This window comes from Plecotus auritus (genome assembly GCF_963455305.1).
Source record: "Plecotus auritus genome assembly, chromosome: 10".
Taxonomy (NCBI): Eukaryota; Metazoa; Chordata; class Mammalia; order Chiroptera; family Vespertilionidae; genus Plecotus; species Plecotus auritus.
This window is the reverse complement of record NC_137785.1, coordinates 59,162,334-59,178,554: the sequence shown is the minus strand read 5'-3', so window position 1 is coordinate 59,178,554 and position 16,221 is coordinate 59,162,334. Positions and strand designations below refer to the sequence as shown.

General features: G+C 58.4%; 1 protein-coding gene across 3 annotated transcripts in view; it reads left to right on the top strand.

Annotated features, from left to right (window-relative positions):
- TENT4B (terminal nucleotidyltransferase 4B) overlaps positions 1-5,563 on the top strand; it is a 40,035-nt gene extending 34,472 nt beyond the window's left edge. For all 3 annotated transcript variants that reach the window (XM_080644915.1, XM_080644916.1, XM_080644914.1), the window contains 2 exons: positions 1,272-1,436; positions 2,988-5,563. In XM_080644915.1, the coding sequence (XP_080501041.1) occupies positions 1,272-1,436; positions 2,988-3,164 (342 nt within the window). In that variant the 3' untranslated portion in view covers positions 3,165-5,563. The remainder of the gene's footprint in view (positions 1-1,271; positions 1,437-2,987) is intronic.
- The last annotated feature ends 10,658 nt before the right edge of the window (positions 5,564-16,221 follow it).

Sequence of the window (16,221 nt, the reverse complement as noted above, 5' to 3'; positions counted from 1 at the left end):
CCCGCGCACCTCCCGGGCCCACCACGCCCGTGGCGCGCGCCCATCCAGCACGCAGTGTGTACGTAGGGGCCCCCCCACTTCCATGCTTCTCCCTGACAGGCTTCCGGGGGTGGTCAGTGGCGCCCGAGTGCTCATGCCTCCCCGGAGCCAGAGTGCACTCGTACATTCGTACACTCACTGAGCTTTTACAAATGCGTGCACCTGAGAACCCAGCCCCAACAACGGGGAGAGTCCCCTGGGACGCCGCCAGCCGGTCCCAGCCTCACCCCGGAGGTCCCGGGGTCGTCTAACGCCGTGGCCGCCGCGGTCGGCATCGCAGGTGGAGTGCGTGTGTCGCTCGGCGAGGCCCCCTCCCTCAGGTTGCTTCGGAGCCTCCTGATGGCATGCTAACCAGTTGGGCTGTAACACATAAAGTTCACCGTTTAAAAATGCCCGATTCCTTCCCCCTAGGCCAGTGGTCGGCAAACTCATTAGTCCACAGAGCCAAACATCAACAGCACAGCGATTGAAATTTCTTCTGAGAGCCCAATTTTTTAAACTTAAGCTTCTTCTAACGCCACTTCTTCCAAATAGACTCGCCCAGGCCGTGGTATTTTGTGGAAGAGCCACACTCAAGGGGCCAAAGAGCCACATGTGGCTCGCGAGCCGCAGTTTGCCGACCACGGCCCTAGTGCATTCACAGTGCTGTACAGCCATCACCCAGCTGATCCCAACACAGTCCCATCACCCACGCAGACCTGCTCACGGCCCTGGCAGTCCCCTCCCCTCCCCTCCTCAGCAGCCTGCCTGCTCTCCGCCTTTCCGGGGGGCCTTTGGGGGTCACTCCCACAGTTCCCCTGCCCCTCGGGTTGATGGAGTTTACGGGACTGAGACCCGAGCCGGCCCCCCGGTGCTGCATGTTGGCCCGGTGAGGCGGGAGCAGAGTGCTGGAATGTGGGAGGGACGCCGTCTCCCTGCCGGCGGCGCCCGCACGGCGTGGGGGGGCGCAGGTCCTCACGGGCAGAGCTGACGCAGAGCGAGGCGACTCAGACGCAGCGGCGGCGGGCGGAGGCAGACGTGCCCGGGAGGGAGGAACGACTAGAAACCCTCCGGGAAAATAAGCCGCTCTCAGTGGTCGGAAGAAAACTCAGAGTTCGTTTCGTCAGTTCCTTCGTGCGCTTCCTTACGCTCCCAGATGTGTACATGGGTCCAGGGAGCACTCGGCTGAAATGGTTTCCCTGTTAACACGGACTGAGTTATTAACGTGCCACCTTGTAACCCATGCGACTCAGGACTCGGACGCGACGCCGTGCAAAACCCCGAAGCAGCTGCTCTGCCGTCCGTCCGCCGGGAGCCGCGTGGGATCGCAGGAGGTGGCCGCGGAGTCCTCGCCGGCGGGTGGGAAGGTGCAGAGCGCCCCGGCCCCCGCCACGCCTGGCAGCGCCAGCAAGTCGCAGGTGCGTGAGTGCGCTTCTCACTGTGAGCAGTCAGTGCAGCCTATGTCCAGCTTCTTACATGTCAGTTACACGTGTGCGTCACTGTGAGCAGTCAGTGCAGTGTATTTCCAGCTTCTTACATGTCAATTACACGTGTGCGTCACTGAGCAGTCAGTGCAGGGTATGTCATTCCTTACATGTCAGTTACACGTGTGCGTCACTGAGCAGTCAGTGCAGGGTATGTCCAGCTTTTTTTTTTTTTTTAATTTATTTTATTGATTTTCTACAGAGAGGAAGGGGGAGGGATAGAGAGTTAGAAACATCGATGAGAGAGAAACATCCATCAGCTGCCTCCTGCACACCTCCCACTGGGGATGTGCCCACAACCCAGGTACATGCCCTTGACCGGAATCGAACCCGGGACCCTTCAGTCCCCAGGCCGACGCTCTATCCACTGAGCCAAACCGGCTAGGGCTGTCCAGCTTCTTACATGTCAGTTACACATGTGTATCACTGTGAGCAGTCAGTGTAGTGTATGGCCAGCTTCTTACATGTCAGTTACACGTGTGCAGGATATGTCATTCAGTGCAGGGTATGCCCAGCTTCTTACGTGTCAGTTACACGTGTGCGTCACTGTGAGCAGTCAGTGCAGCCTATGTCCAGCTTCCTACATGTCAGTTACACGTGTGCGATGTGGGCTTGCAGACTCAGGTTAAAGAGCACACCTGTTTGGTTCTAAGAGGTGACTGCACGATGGGCTTGTAGTGACCGGGCCTGGGACCCCCGGGACACAGACCTCCGGGTGTCCGTCCCGGTCGTGGTGCGGTGCCGGGCCGCCGCCCTCATGCCAGACTCAGCAGAGAGGCCGCAGGGCTGGAAAGGGCCTCGCTGCACTTGGGTCACCGCAGGTGCGGCTCTCGTGTGACTGGCTGCGTGCGCACCTGGGAATAGCGGGGCCGGGATGTGTCCGTGGCCGACGCAGGGCCTGGGGTGAAAGGTCAGGCAGCGGCCAACCAGCCCAGTAGTTTGGCATCCGCTTTCACTTGCAAAGGCCTCAGAGCCTCTGTTTTAGGCTGTTTTGTTGCCTGAAGTGGCATCATCACGGGCCCTGCCTCAGATGGGGAAGAAGCCACTTGCTCCTGGCCCGGCCTGAGGCCATCCCACCTCCCCCGCGCAGGGCGTGTCGGTCACGCGTGCCTCCCTTGACCTGCAGGTCCTTCCCCGGCACGGCCTCAGGCCCGTGCCCCGAACGATCACCCCGAGGGGCAGTTAACGTGGCAGGTGACGGCAGGAGGGCGGCCAGCCCCGCGCACCTGGTGTCGGAGCCGCGGGGCCACTTCCGTGTGGCGTCCCGGCTGGCAGGCTCCTGGCGAGGAGCGCGCCCCACCTGCTCTGCGGGGTGGGTAGGGGGTGGTCTGCGCTCGGCATTCCCAGGGACAGAGCCCAGAACCGCAGCTCAGGAGGGGCCGCCGCCGGCTGAGCCACAGGCCCTGGTTGTGAGAGCTCCGGGGTGGGGCGAGCAGCGCGGGCCCCTCCCGGTACTGACGTCTCTGCCCGCTTCCTTTCCCGCAGCACGGACCCGCCCGGCTCTTCCGGTCTTCCAGCAAAGGCTTCCAAGGTACCGCTCCCAGCAGCCACAGCGCCCTGGCGGCAAACAAGCCGCATCCCGGCAAACCCACTAACCAGTGTTTCCACGGCAAGCGGAGGAAGCACAAGAGGGACGCCCCCCTCGCCGACCTCTGTAGGTAGTCGGCGTGGGCCACGGACGCCTGCTGCGTGCAGTGACCTCCCGCCCCGGGCAGCGGCCCGGGGCCTCCTGGGACCCGTCCGGGAGCCTGGCGCGGGCCACGTGTTGATTTAGCAACTGTTGTCCCAGCTCGCCACGGAATGGATCGGGAAGACTGACGGCGGCCAAGGCGAAAAGCCGAAGGGGGGCAAGGCCGCTCGCTTGATAAGCCGTATGCTACAACAGGGTCATTTCAGGTTCAGAGCTTGAATGTAAAGGAAATCTATTCCTCATTGGCTTTGTGCAGTGTGAGGGAGCAGGGTCAGTGCGGGGAGGGGTGGGGTGTCGGAGGACCGGGAGGAGAACAGGTCTCTCATAGGAAGCCCAGATTCCCAAGGGGAAGGGGTCTGTGCATGTGTTTTTAAAATATTTTTGCATATATTTACCATTTTATTGTGTGTATATATAGACGACCACATAGGAAATTGATATTTGTAATAGTGGATTTGTTAATACTTTTTACATAACATTTCTGTTTAAATTGTAAACAGATTTTTCTCAGGATTAGTTTGCAAAATAATCTGAATTGTCATCCTAACATCCACGCGTAGGGACGTGACTAGCGCTCGTGTTCGATTTTCTCTGCGTTGAATGACCTAGCGGGGCCCCCGGGACCGGCCGCTTGCAGGCACGTCTCCTCCCTCGAGTAAAGGTTTATGGTGGCAAATGACATTGATTTTATTTTGTACAAACGAGTATATATATCCGTACTATGTACTTCTGTGTCAACACTGAACACATCTCTCATCTCTGACCGCGAACTGGCACCCGCTTCCGATCGTGCTGTCTGGGCAGTGGGCAGGTACGAGATCCCATGTTTGTTTCCTCTGCGGGTTTTTTTTTAAACTTGTGATCGGGCAAGAGGCCACACGTCTGTCCCCTTCCTGCCGCGCGAGCCCTGGCTGCGGACTCCGCGCGGCGCCTCTCGCCCGGGCGCTGCGCCTGCCTGTCTCTCATCTCTTTTTTAAAATTCGTGCCCCTCCCGTGGGAGAGAATACCTACCTGTAAACAGCTTTAATTAAGTCATACTTACAAAAGCTATTTTCTTATACCCACTTTATGCTCTTGGTATTGTCGATCTTTCCCAACGAAATGGTCTTTGATAATGGGTCTGTTTTGTATTGCCTTACGAAGACCAAATACTTGTCATCCCAGTCTTCCCCCTCCTCCCGTGGAATTGTTACCTTGAATTAAAGCGTTTTTAAACATGGGCTTGTTTCAATCATACTGTAAATTTCGGTTGTGGTCAGCCTTGAGTGCAAACAAGATGTATATTCTGTCACTTGTCACATGTTGAGTTTGGGAATATTTACTGTGATCTAATGAATGTAAGTGAATCATTTCTGAAATTGCTGTCCGTAGGTGCAAGCGCTCATGTCTAGCATCAGTGTTGTGTGTGGCTCTGTCCATGACAGCCGTTTCCGAGATGAGGTTCTTTTTATCTATACATATATACACGCGTACGAAGTACTGTCGGTTTTTAGGAATTTCTTTTATATCTACACTTATGAAATACTGAAGACCAATCAGACCACGAATGGACACTTAGTGTAACTTTTTATAAAGAAAATAACGCGGAAGTAAGACCAGAACGGATGTCACCCCTGAAATCAACGACTTCCAATGTGTTCGTTATTTTCGTTCACACCCGAAAGACGTGTTCCAGAACTGGAGAGTCACCCCCCCGTGTGAACATGGACGATTTCCGACGCGCGGTTCCATTGACGATGTTTTAAATCCGAAGGTGCCCATTTGATTCTGATCAGGGTTTTTTTTTTTTATCAAGGGTGTCGAGCTTCCTTTTGTTCTCCGGAACTAGTTTTGTCCTAACATGTTGTGTGCATAACCACAGTATTTATTTCCTAGGACCGTGGCGAACGCGTCGACGTCTGTTTACTGCTAAGGGAACAATTATTTATACAATGAAACGGGATTCAGTGTTAGCTGCCCACTGCGGACTCTCGGTGCCGGCGGAGCCCCGTGTGCCGTCGGCCCGCACTGGTCTCTCTGAGCATCGCCCTCGCCGTCGTCGAAAGCGAGCGTCCTCTTGGGGCGCGGAGAGCCGTGTCCCACAAGCATGTGATTGTGCTGCAGGCGGTGATGGCGGGAAGATCATCTTGATTCCATTGGGAATCTTAGGTTTTCGTACACTTACTGGGAAATTGGTTTTTCCTGTACTGCTGCCGTTTCCTTTTGGTAAACAGTATCTTTCTAAGAGAAGGAACAGCATGGCGGAGGAGAGCTTGGGGCGTGTGCATCTCCTCTCACGACCAGCACTGTACTCGTGAATACTGGGTATCTTGCAGCGAACAGTGTCGGAGCTGTTCCTTTTCCAATCCGAAGTAAAATACTTTGAACTTGCTCTTCGCCTGCTCGTTTGTTCTGTCCCCTCCCATCCGTGCGCGCCACTCCTGCCTCACCCCCTCCTCCGAGTCTTTATCCTCTAAAGCAGTGGTTCTCAACCTTTCTGATGCCGCGACCCTGTAATGCAGCTCCTCGTGTGGTGGTGACCCCCAACCGTAACATTATTTTCGTTGCTACTTTGTAACTGTCATTTTGCTACTGTTACGAATCATCATGGAAATATCTGTGTTTTCCACGACACACAGGTTGAGAACCGCTAGCAGGGTCGCCTAAGACCATCGGAAAACAGATATTTACATGACGATTCATAACAGTAGCAAAATGACAGTTATGACGTAGCAACGAAAATAATGTTACGGTTGGGGTCACCACCACACGAGGCGCTGTATTCCAGGGTCGCGGCATCAGGAAGGTGGAGAACCACGGCTGAGTCTAAGGGCTCGGCAGACCCATCACATGCGTGTCCCTGAAGGAGATGGCCCGCCCGCGTCCACGAGCCACGACCTTCCTTTGCCGGCTCTTGTGGAACACGGGTTACCAACGCGCGCCCCTCCCCCCCGCCCCATGGGGACGTTCCATTGGTGGTCGTGTGTGTGTGTGTGTGTGTGTGTGTGTGTGTGTGTGTGTGTGTGTGTGCGCGCGCGCCCAGTCCATGTCGATGCTCCTTAAAAGGTCATCGGAAACATTTAAGTACCGGTTGTCGGAGGTGCCGGTGGGTCAGAGAGGCGTCGGCCCAAACCCCAGCGGCTCTGTGTTGATGAGAAAGTCGGGTGCTTTCCCTCCAGGCTGGAGGTGTCCTGTCCGTGAAGGTGCTGGTTTCAGCGTGTGTCCCGCTCAGAGAGGCTGCCCGTGGCTTCAATCTCTCGCTTGGACCAGGGACCGGCTGGCTTCACACGTCGCCGCCATCCGGCCCTCAGGATTAAGGATCCCACTGTCCGTCCGTCCCGTCGCAAGTGTGTCTCACCGTTCCCTGCATCTGGGTCCTCCATGAACACTGAGGCTCTGTGCTTGGGCTCAGGAATTCCTGGGTAGGGGCTTGGCAGACAGGGCATGGGCGGTAACAGTCACCCCTTAGCGCCTCAGATCCCCATGTGTGTGCTTCCCGTCCCCTCCCCTATGCCATGCTGAGTGTGAGCCGTTTGCCGTGCCCGGTGGACTAGGGTTTGGGGTTTCCGGACTGTGGGCAGGTCGGGAGAGTATGACTGCTGTGAGCGCAGGACCCGATATTAACATATATTTTTTATTGATTTCAGAGAGGAAGGGAGAGGGAGAGCGAGATAGAAACATCAATGATGAGAGAGAGTCACTGGTGGGCTGCCTCCTGCACGCCCCACACGGGACGGAGCCCACAACCTGGGCATGTGCCCTGGCCGGGAGTCAAACTGGTAACCTGGTTCATGGGTTGACGCTCAGCTGCTGAGCCACTCTGGCCGGGCAGGACCCCGTATGGCTGTGATGTGCTCACGGCCATGACCTCCCCCGTGACGGGGTGTGGCTATCAAGACCACTCTGTAAAAATCCCCAGAGCTTTGCTAATATTTTATCAATGATGATGACGACATCTCGATTTTGATAGTAATCTAGAGTTTTATCCGTTCCTTCCGTCCTAACACGCTGCTGATTTCTTAGCGTGTCAGTCACTCATCAGGAATGTTGGTGGGAAATGGATTGCCTCTCAGTTAACTTTTCAGAAAGTCCAGGCTGAAGTATAAAAACGGCGTTGCCGATGTAGCCGGGACCGACACCGACAGGCTACGGTGACGGGTGGGGAGAGTCTATCCTCCCGCCAGCTCTCGCTCGCTCCCGCCCATTGAACTGTGCGTGGGCCGGAAGCAGCCTTCCCAGAGGCGTCTTGTGAGCAAAGCATCTGCTAAATGGCCCTATTACCCTGAACGGAGGAGGAACGTTACGTGTCATAGCTACTCTTCCTCCCTTGCCCTCTGACGTGGTCATGGTGAGATGCTTAGAGAACGGAGCTGCGTTCAGTGGACACCGACGGGTCTGAGTGTGCCCGGGGGCGCCTTCCCAGCCTCGACACCTCAAGGCAAAGGCACTGCCATTCTGTCAGGATATTGTGGGCAGAATCCGTGTTCACGTTTAGGCACTCACGTGGTGCGGAAACTTGGCCGTGTCCTCGTGAGCTGTGTCTTCGTGGGCCGTGTCCCCGTGAGGCGTGTCCCTATGGGCTGTGTCCCCCGTGAGCCGTGTCCCCATGGGCCGTGTCCCCGTGAGGCGTGTCCTTGTGGGCTGTGTCCCCGTGGGCCGTGTCCTCGTGGGCCGTGTTCTTGTGAGGCGTGTCCTCATGGACCGTGTCCTCGTGGGCCGTGTCCTTGTGAGGCGTGTCCTCGTGGACCGTGTCCTCGTGGGCCGTGTCCTTGTGAGGCGTGTCCTCATGAGGCGTGTCCCCATGAGGCGTGTTGACTTTGCACCTGAGGCCCCTTCTTTTCATCAGAGATAATGAGCTCCATGAATTGGGTGTTGACAGAACTATTAACCAGGAGAACTGCCTGGAAACGGACCTGTTTGCTCTCCGGAGCCAAACATTGACTCGGGCGGTTCTGAGCTGATAAGCTGCTCGCGCTCGGCTTGCTCTTTCCCGGCACTTGTCTCTCTGAAGCGCTCGGCCGCTGCCTTTTCGACTTAAGTCTGTGCGCTGTCAGGCTGAGCCTGGCCCATCGCCCACCAGAGGAGGGAGACGGCACTTCAGAGAGAGGGTGCCCAGAGGGAGGGAGACAGTGCACCCCTGGGGGGGTCACGGACGGGAGGTGCCTCCTGGGTGGACTGGGAGGAATGCCGGATGTCGTAGGAGCAGGTGCTAGGCAGCAAGGGAGTCAGGTGGCCTCCACCTGCGCGATCGGCGCGTGTTGCTGGGTATTTGCACGTCCACTTACGTTTAACTTAAGTCCGTGGGTTCCCTGTGGCCGTGGCTCCCTCTCCCGCAGCAGCCAGATGCCAGCGAGGTCTCCGCCAGGCAGTCCGGTGAATTCATTAGGAGTGTTGGTTTATCCTTTTTCTTTTTAATATATATTTTTATCGATTTCAGAGAGGAAGGGAGAGGGAGAGAGAGATACATCAGCGATGAGAGAGAATCGTGGATCGGCTGCCTCCTGCACGCCCCACACCGGGGATCGAGCCCATGACCCAGGCACGTGCCATCCCCAGGAATTGAACCCTGACCTCCTGGTGCATAGGTCGACGCTCAACCACCGAGCCACGCCGGCTGGGCTGGAGTCTTGGTTTATCTTAAAGGTGCTGTTGTAAAGAGCGGCTGTGAAGCAAAACTGGCCGTTACCCGGACGGTGGGGGGGGGGGGGGAGGGGGAGGCTGGGGAAGCCACCTCCGAAGCGCGTGGCGTGGGGAAGGCTGTTCGGTCCTGTCTCCCGTGGATGAGGCGGCGGCACCTCTGAGATGAGAGAGATCCCCGTGGTCGGCCGCACTCCCTGAGTGCAAACTGCCCTCCCGTCCAGGCTGGGTTCCGTGCCACGCACGCACACGCGCGCTTTCCCAAGTCTCCTCATTACGCCTCTGGGTATGCTAGCCTGCTGCGTCTCTTCGCCCCTCCACTGACGCTCCGACATTTAAGACCCCCCCCCCCCCTCTCTGATTCCCACAGAGAGGGCCCAGGGGTCCCCTTTAACATCAGCCTTTTGCAAGTCCTGTGGCCCCAAAAGATCCCAAAGGCTCGTCACAGGCGTCCGTTCTCACTGCCAAGAGCACCCACTCATCGGGAGGCGGCGGCCAGGGGAGTTCTGGACGGGAGCCGCGAGCTAGGCTTCTGTAGTGGACCGTGTACATAGCTGCGTGACGTTGGAAGGGTGGCGAGTCCGTGTTTGTGTGTAATAACCTTCTTGTTTATTTCCTCCGATCAGCGCTGCCTTCTGTGCTAAGAAGCGCGGACTCCTGGGAGGTGCTGGAGGTCTGAACCATCTCAAGAGCTTCCCAGTCTTGTCTAGTTGCCGCTGCCGAGGCGCTAGGAGCTTCCAGAAAAGCAGAGAGATTTGATACAAATGATTCGTGAAATCTCGACATTTCCTGAGGGCCCGTCACCCCGGGCACCGGATCGCATCCCGGAAGTTTTTTTTGTGTGTGTGTGTTTTTTTTTAAGCTGACGACGATGTCTTCGAAGATGCCCATTGTTTGCCTTGAAAATTTTATAAATCGCATTTCTACGCACCGCGGTCCCCCCAGTGCTCACCCTGGGCTCACGCCTCATCACCCGCACTTCAATAAAGGCGTTTGCTCTCCTTCATCTTCGGAACCGCTGGTCTGAGCCTTTCTGTGACCCCTGGATGGCTGCTTTGCCTCAGTGTAGCTCGTCCTTCCAAAGACAGCCCCGTGTAGACAAGGAGGGCTTTTCCCCTACGGCGAGGGCACTCCCGCGGTGTTCATCCTCGTGCGGCCGGGAGGGCAGTGGGGATGCCTTCAGGGGCTGGTTTCCCTCCGGCCCGGCCAGGGCCTGGGCAAAGGCAGGCATTGGCCTCGCCCCGGTCCACCGCCAGGCTGGCAGCGGACTCCCATGCGCACATGCCCACCGGGCCTTATCCTTTGCTTTAATGCAAGGGACCCTGAGTGACGGATGCTTCACCCCACGGCCCGTTGGAGTCATAAGAGTTTTTGCTGCCCTGACCGGTTTGGCTCAGTGGATAGAGCGTCGACCTGCGGACTGAAAGGTCCCAGGTTCGATTCCGGTCAAGGGCATGTACCTTGGTTGCAGGCACATCCCCAGTAGGGGGCGTGCAGGAGGCAGCTGATCGATGTTTCTCTCTCATTGATGTTTCTAACTGTCTATCCCTCTCCCTTCCTCTCTGTAAAAAATCAATAAAATACATTTTTTTAAAAAAAGAGTTTTTGCTTCTCCCAAGAGCGGAGGAAGCAGGATCCGTAGCCATGTGCAGCCGAGCCATTTCTCAGAGTGGAGTTGGCGGCCGTGGCTGGCCCCACGGAGCCGCCTGGACCACCCAAGTGGGGTCGTGCACGGAGTCCCGGGCTGGTTTAGCGTGAACAGGAGTCTGTAGACAACCGCCTGCTCCAGCCCGCTCGCTTCTTCCACATTCATTATTATTTTTAAAATCTTTATTGCTGAAAGTATCCTATATGGCCCCTTTCTCGCTTCTTACACGTTCACTGGCAACGGTCTCTAAGCAAACAAGCAGGAAGTAGAATCCTGTGAAATAAGTCTCTCAAGTGGGAAGTTAGAGCGTGAAGGATCCACCTCCCCGGAATGGATGGCCTTCATTTCTCAGCAACAGAGCGAGTTCCACGGGAATGCAGGTAACCTGGGGGCCCCTGGGCCAGGGGTCTGCTGCCTGGCCCCTCGTCCCCCTGAGCTCCCGGAAGCCGGCCGCTATGATGATTTGGGATGTACCCCAGATTTTAAAAACTGCATTTATAGCCCTGGATAGCTCAGTTGGTTAGAGTGTCATTCCGATACACCACGGTTGTGGGTTCAAGTCCCAGTCAGGGCACACACAAGAACCAACCAATGAATGCGTAAATATGTGGAACAAATCTCTCTCTCTCTCTTAAATCAATAACAAAATGCGTTGACAAACATAAACACATCTGCACATAGATATTTTTGGGGGGTCTTTGCTTTTACACGGAGGTGTCCCACGTCGGATTCTGCGCTCCCCACCACGCATTCTGTGGCCCACACTTTCGCTTGCGCGTAGCTTTGCGGAGCGAACACGTCAGATGCCCCGTGGTGACTGCCCGGCCCGGCCCAGCTCGCCTCGACTGCGGATGTTACACAGTATCGCCATGTGGTGGCTCCTATCGTCCAACCCGAGTTACTGAAAAAGAAACTGTCTGTCGTTGCTAGAAGCCGTACTCACTGCCCACCCCCTGAACTCCTGTGTTTGAGCTGCCCAGGAGCTATCCTGACGTTTCTTTTTTATATTTGTATTGATTTCTGAGAGGAAGGGGGAGGGAGAGAGAGAGAGAGAGAGAAACACCCATGATGAGAGAGAATCATGGATCGGCTGCCTCCTGCATGCCTCCTACGGGGGATGGAGCCCACAACCCGGGCATGTGCCCTTGACCGGAATCGAACCCGGGACCCTTCGGTCCGCAGGCAGACGCTCTATCCACTGAGCCACACCAGCCAGGGCGTAACTGTTCTTTTTAACAGTGGTCTGTGTGAGGAGGCAGCAAGAGTGGATGACGGGTTCAATCCACATCTCTTCTGGCCAGTGCTCTCGCGTCCGATGGGGTTGCCGGGAGAAGGGTGTCGGATGTGAGCGCCGCGTGGCATGCAGGCAGCAAATGCTGACCGCTCTCTGGTAGCGGGCGCTGGCCCTCGTGGTGGGCGCGGCCCCTGGGAGGGCGAATGAGGCCCATGTTCTCTGGGGGCTGTCACCACAGTGGGTAATGAAAACGACAAACCTCCCCTGGCTGGTGTGGCTCAGTGGATAGACCGTCGGCCTGCGGACGGAAGGGTCCCGGGTTCAATTCCAGTCAAGGGCACAGGCCCGGGTTGCGGGCTCCATCCCCCATAGGGGGCGTGCAGGAGGCAGCCGATCCATGATTCTCTGTCATCATGGATATTTCTCTCTTTCTCCCTCTCCCTTCCTCTTGGAAATCAGTACAAATATATTTTTAAAAAAAAGAGAGTGACAGCCGAAACCGGTTTGGCTCAGTGGATGGAGCATCGGCCAGCGGACTGAAAGGTCCCGGGTTCGATTCCGGTCAAGGGCACGTACCTTGGTTGCGGGCACATCCCCTGTAGGAGGTGTGCAGGAGGCAGCTGATCGATGTTTCTATCTCATCGATGTTTCTAACTCTCTATCCCTCTCCTCTCTCTTCCTCTCTGTAAAAAATTAATAAAATATATTAAAAAAAAAAGAGAGAGAGTGACAGACACGCTGGAGGTGGGCCGTTGGAGACGCCCCTTCCCCCCGCCTGGAGAGGGACAGTCTGCGTTTAAGGACAGCCCTTCAATGTGGGTTGGATCTCCTCTGCTGCCTTCTCACAGAGTGGCTACATCAGGGGTCCTCCAACTTTTTAAACAGGGGGCCAGTTCACTGTCCCTCAGACCGTTGGAGGGCCGGACTATAGTTTAAAAAAAAAACTATGAACAAATTCCTATGCGCACTGCGGGCCCGGGACGCGTTGGCTGCTAAGCAGGACAGGCAGCGGCACCCGGCGGGCCGGACAAATGTCCTCGGCGGGCCGCATGTGGCCCGCGGGCCGTCGTTTGAGGACGCCTGGCTACATCTTCCTGTGTACGTTTTCTCTTCCAACACTAGGTCTTTCATCGGCTGGCTGGTGGCGGTGGTGTTAGTCTGGTGGGAGCTGGTCTCTAAAAGCTTTTCCTCCAAAGGCGGCCGTTCACCCAGCACCACCTGGGGCAGCCACTCCTTTCTCCCGGGAAGGCCCATCGGGTCGCTAACAGAGCTCACCTGGGATTTTTTAAAAAATTGATGTCAGAGAGGAAGGGAGAGAGAGAGAGAGAAGCATTAATGGGAGAGAATCACCCATCGGCTGCCTCCTGCACGCCCCCGACTGGGGATGAACCCCACAACCGGGGCCTGTGCCCTTGACCGGGAATGGAACCCTGACCTCCTGGTCCATAGTTCGCGCTCAGCCTCTGAGCCACGCCGGCCCGGCTCACCTGGGTGTTGGGTAACGCATACCCGAGTACTCACGGGCCTGCGCGGGGTCAGGACCCCTGGGAATGGGACGCCAACCCTTTTTGGAAAGCAGAATCTCACCCGAGACCGGCGGCATCGGTGCCAGCTGGGAGCTCCGGACAAGGTAGAATTCTCGGGAGCCATGCCAGACCTGCTCAACCAGAATCAGGGTGGGGCCGCGGGGTGTGTGTGTGTTGTGCGCTTTTTTTTTTTTCCATGAGGCCTCTGGGCGATTCCGACACTGGCCCCGTCGCGCAGTCACTGAGGACAGAGCCTGCCACGAGGCCGCGCCCCTGAGGTGCCCCCACAGGTGGGGCTGCCCTGGCAGTTGCGGGTGAGCGGAGGCGTGTTGGACGCCCTCCCTCCTGCTGTTTCCCGTCTGCTGTTGGGAGAGCTGGTCAGAGCTCTGGGTCAAGGTGACACGTGGGTGGAAGCCATAGCATCGCTCCCTGCAGAGGGCGGAGGGCTCCTGGACTCAGCTTGGAGGGGCCCCTCCCTCTCCAGGGTCCACCTTGGCCGCAGGACACAAGCCTCCCCACGAAGCTTCAGGTGGGCTCTGAGGCGGGGAGGGCGGGGCCTCGTGCAGGCGTGGGCTGTGGCTCCGATGAGCAGCAGGTGTGCCGACCATCGCGCCCAGTTCTGGGACGGGGCGTCCCGGTGGCTCACACCTTCCGCCGTGAGCCCTCAGGATGCAGCAGTGACCTTGCCCGGAGAGTGGCACGGTTCCAGCCCAGAGGGCCCCGAGCCCCCTGTCAGAGGCTGTGGGACCCCGTCTCAGCTCCAGCCCAGAGGGCCCCGTGCCCCCTGTCAGAGGCTGTGGGACCCCGTCTCAGCTCCAGCCCAGAGGGCCCCGTGCCCCCTGTCAGAGGCTGTGGGACCACGTCTCAGCTCCAGCCCAGAGGGCCCCCTTGCCCCCTGTCCAGAGGCTGTGGGACGCCGTCTCCCGCCGTCTGGAGGGGAAAGCGGATCTTCACCTGCCAGCGTCCCACCCCAGTTCCTCAGCTGGTTCCCTGCGGGGTTGTTCCAAGGTAAGCTGGGGTACCTGGCTCCGGGTTCCACCGCGGGCTTCCCAGTGGACCGGGGTTCCCAGTGGGCCAGGGTTTTATTAACCTGCGGTCATAGGGTCAGCTGGCGCCTGTTAAACTGCAGATTTCCCAGAATCTTCCCGTGGAGCTCCGGCTGGGCCTCTGAGGTGGGGCCTGAGAAATGGGCTTCAGGCTGCGCCCCGATCCCTCTCAGCGGAGTGGGCACCGGGTTTTCACTGGGAGTCAGGGCGCTCTGGACAGCGGGAGGGGGACCCTCCGCAGGCCTGGGACCTCCCCGCCCCTGGTCCTGCAGATCCCTCAGGCCTCGCCTGGGTCCCTCCCAGCGGTGACTCCGAGGACCGGCTCTGGCTCACCGTCCTGGGTGCCGCGCAAACAGGACAGATTTTTTTTTGCTTCCAACTCTGGGCCCACCCGGCTCGTGGGAAGCAGTGAGTGGGGTCATGACGAGGTTGTAACACCTACTTTTTTTTTTTTCCATTTATTTATTGTTGTATTTGGACATGCTTGGGGAGAGAAATATCCGTCAGCTGACCTGTGCAGACGCTCGGCAACCTGCCACCCAGGTGTGTGCCCTGACTGGGAATCGACCAGCAGCCCCGAGCCACACCGGCAGGACTTTCTTTTTCTTTTAATATATGTTTTTTATTGATTTCAGAGAGAAAGGGAGAGAGAGGGATAGAAACATCGATGATGAGAATCATTGTTCACTTGCCTCCTGCACGCCCCCTACTGGGGATCCAGCCAGCAACACAGGCATGTGCCCTGATCAGGAATCGAACCCAGGACCCTTCGGTCCGCAGGCTCTATCCACTGAGCCAAACCGGCCAGCGCGAAGGCCCCTCCTTTCCTAGGTGGGCTTTGGCTTCCTGTGCCAGCACAGGCAGGTGGATACAAGTGGACCTACTGGGTGCAGGGGGCGGGGAGGGGGCTTAGATCCCACCTCTGGACCCCACCGGAGTTCCAGGCCTGAGTGAGGCCGCAGGTTTCCACCCGAGCTTCCTCATCTCAAGCGGCAGGGCATTAGTCCGCCGATGATGGATCCTTCCAGAAGTGGGGCGTTCCTGGGGTACGGGGCGGATCTGGAGCTGAAGCAGCTAGAGGAGTTTGCTAGAAAGTGTTTCCCTGTGGGGCGGCGCGGCGCCTGGCGCGTCCAGACACGTGCGTGCCTTTGAGAACAGGTTTGAAAGGGTTTATTTCCTGCTTGGGTTCCAGGGTGCCCGGGGCCCCCTTCCACGCTGACCGGGGCGGGCGCTTCATTTCTGGGAGAATCAGCGGGGCGGCGGCAGGCGGGGCGGAATGGGGGCCGGAGCGTGCGGGGCGCCCCCCTTCGCCGCCTGCGCCCGGGGCTGGGCTGGGCCGGGCGGGACCCCGACCGCCAGCGGGGGGCGCCTGCGGCCACGCCGCCGTCCCAGCCCGCTCGGCCGGATCCCGCCCGCGGCCGGGGCGCACTGACGCTCGGGCGGCAGGGACTCGGGCGCCGCGGGGCAGGAGCGCGGGCAGGTGAGCGGGGGCAGGTGAGCGCGGCGGGGACCCGCGAGGAGGTGCCCCCCGGCGCTGGGGCGCGCGCCCGGAGCGGGTGGGGGAGGGGCCGGGATGCGCCCGCCGGCCCTCAGGCCTGCGCCATAGGGGTGCCTGCGGGGGTGCGGGGTGCCTGCAGGCTCCTCTGGGTGGAGGGCTGAGCCGACCCCTCCCTCGGCTGCCTTCCCAGGCCTGAGATGGGGGGCGGCGGGGGAGGATGCCGGCCCACTGGGACCCCAGCCCCAACCCCCCTCCGCTCCACTCCTCTGACTGGCTGGGGTCTGGGGATCGTCTCCCCATGCCCCCTCCCTCCACCCTCGGCCCCCCACTCAGGGCCCTTGCGGGGGGGGGGGGGGGCAGGGGGCGGGGAGGGAAAATGTGCCCAGATAGGGCTCCCAGCTGGCAGGAATAGGGGCCCAATGCCACTGTCCCCACTCCAGGACAGACCAGGTAGCGGGACA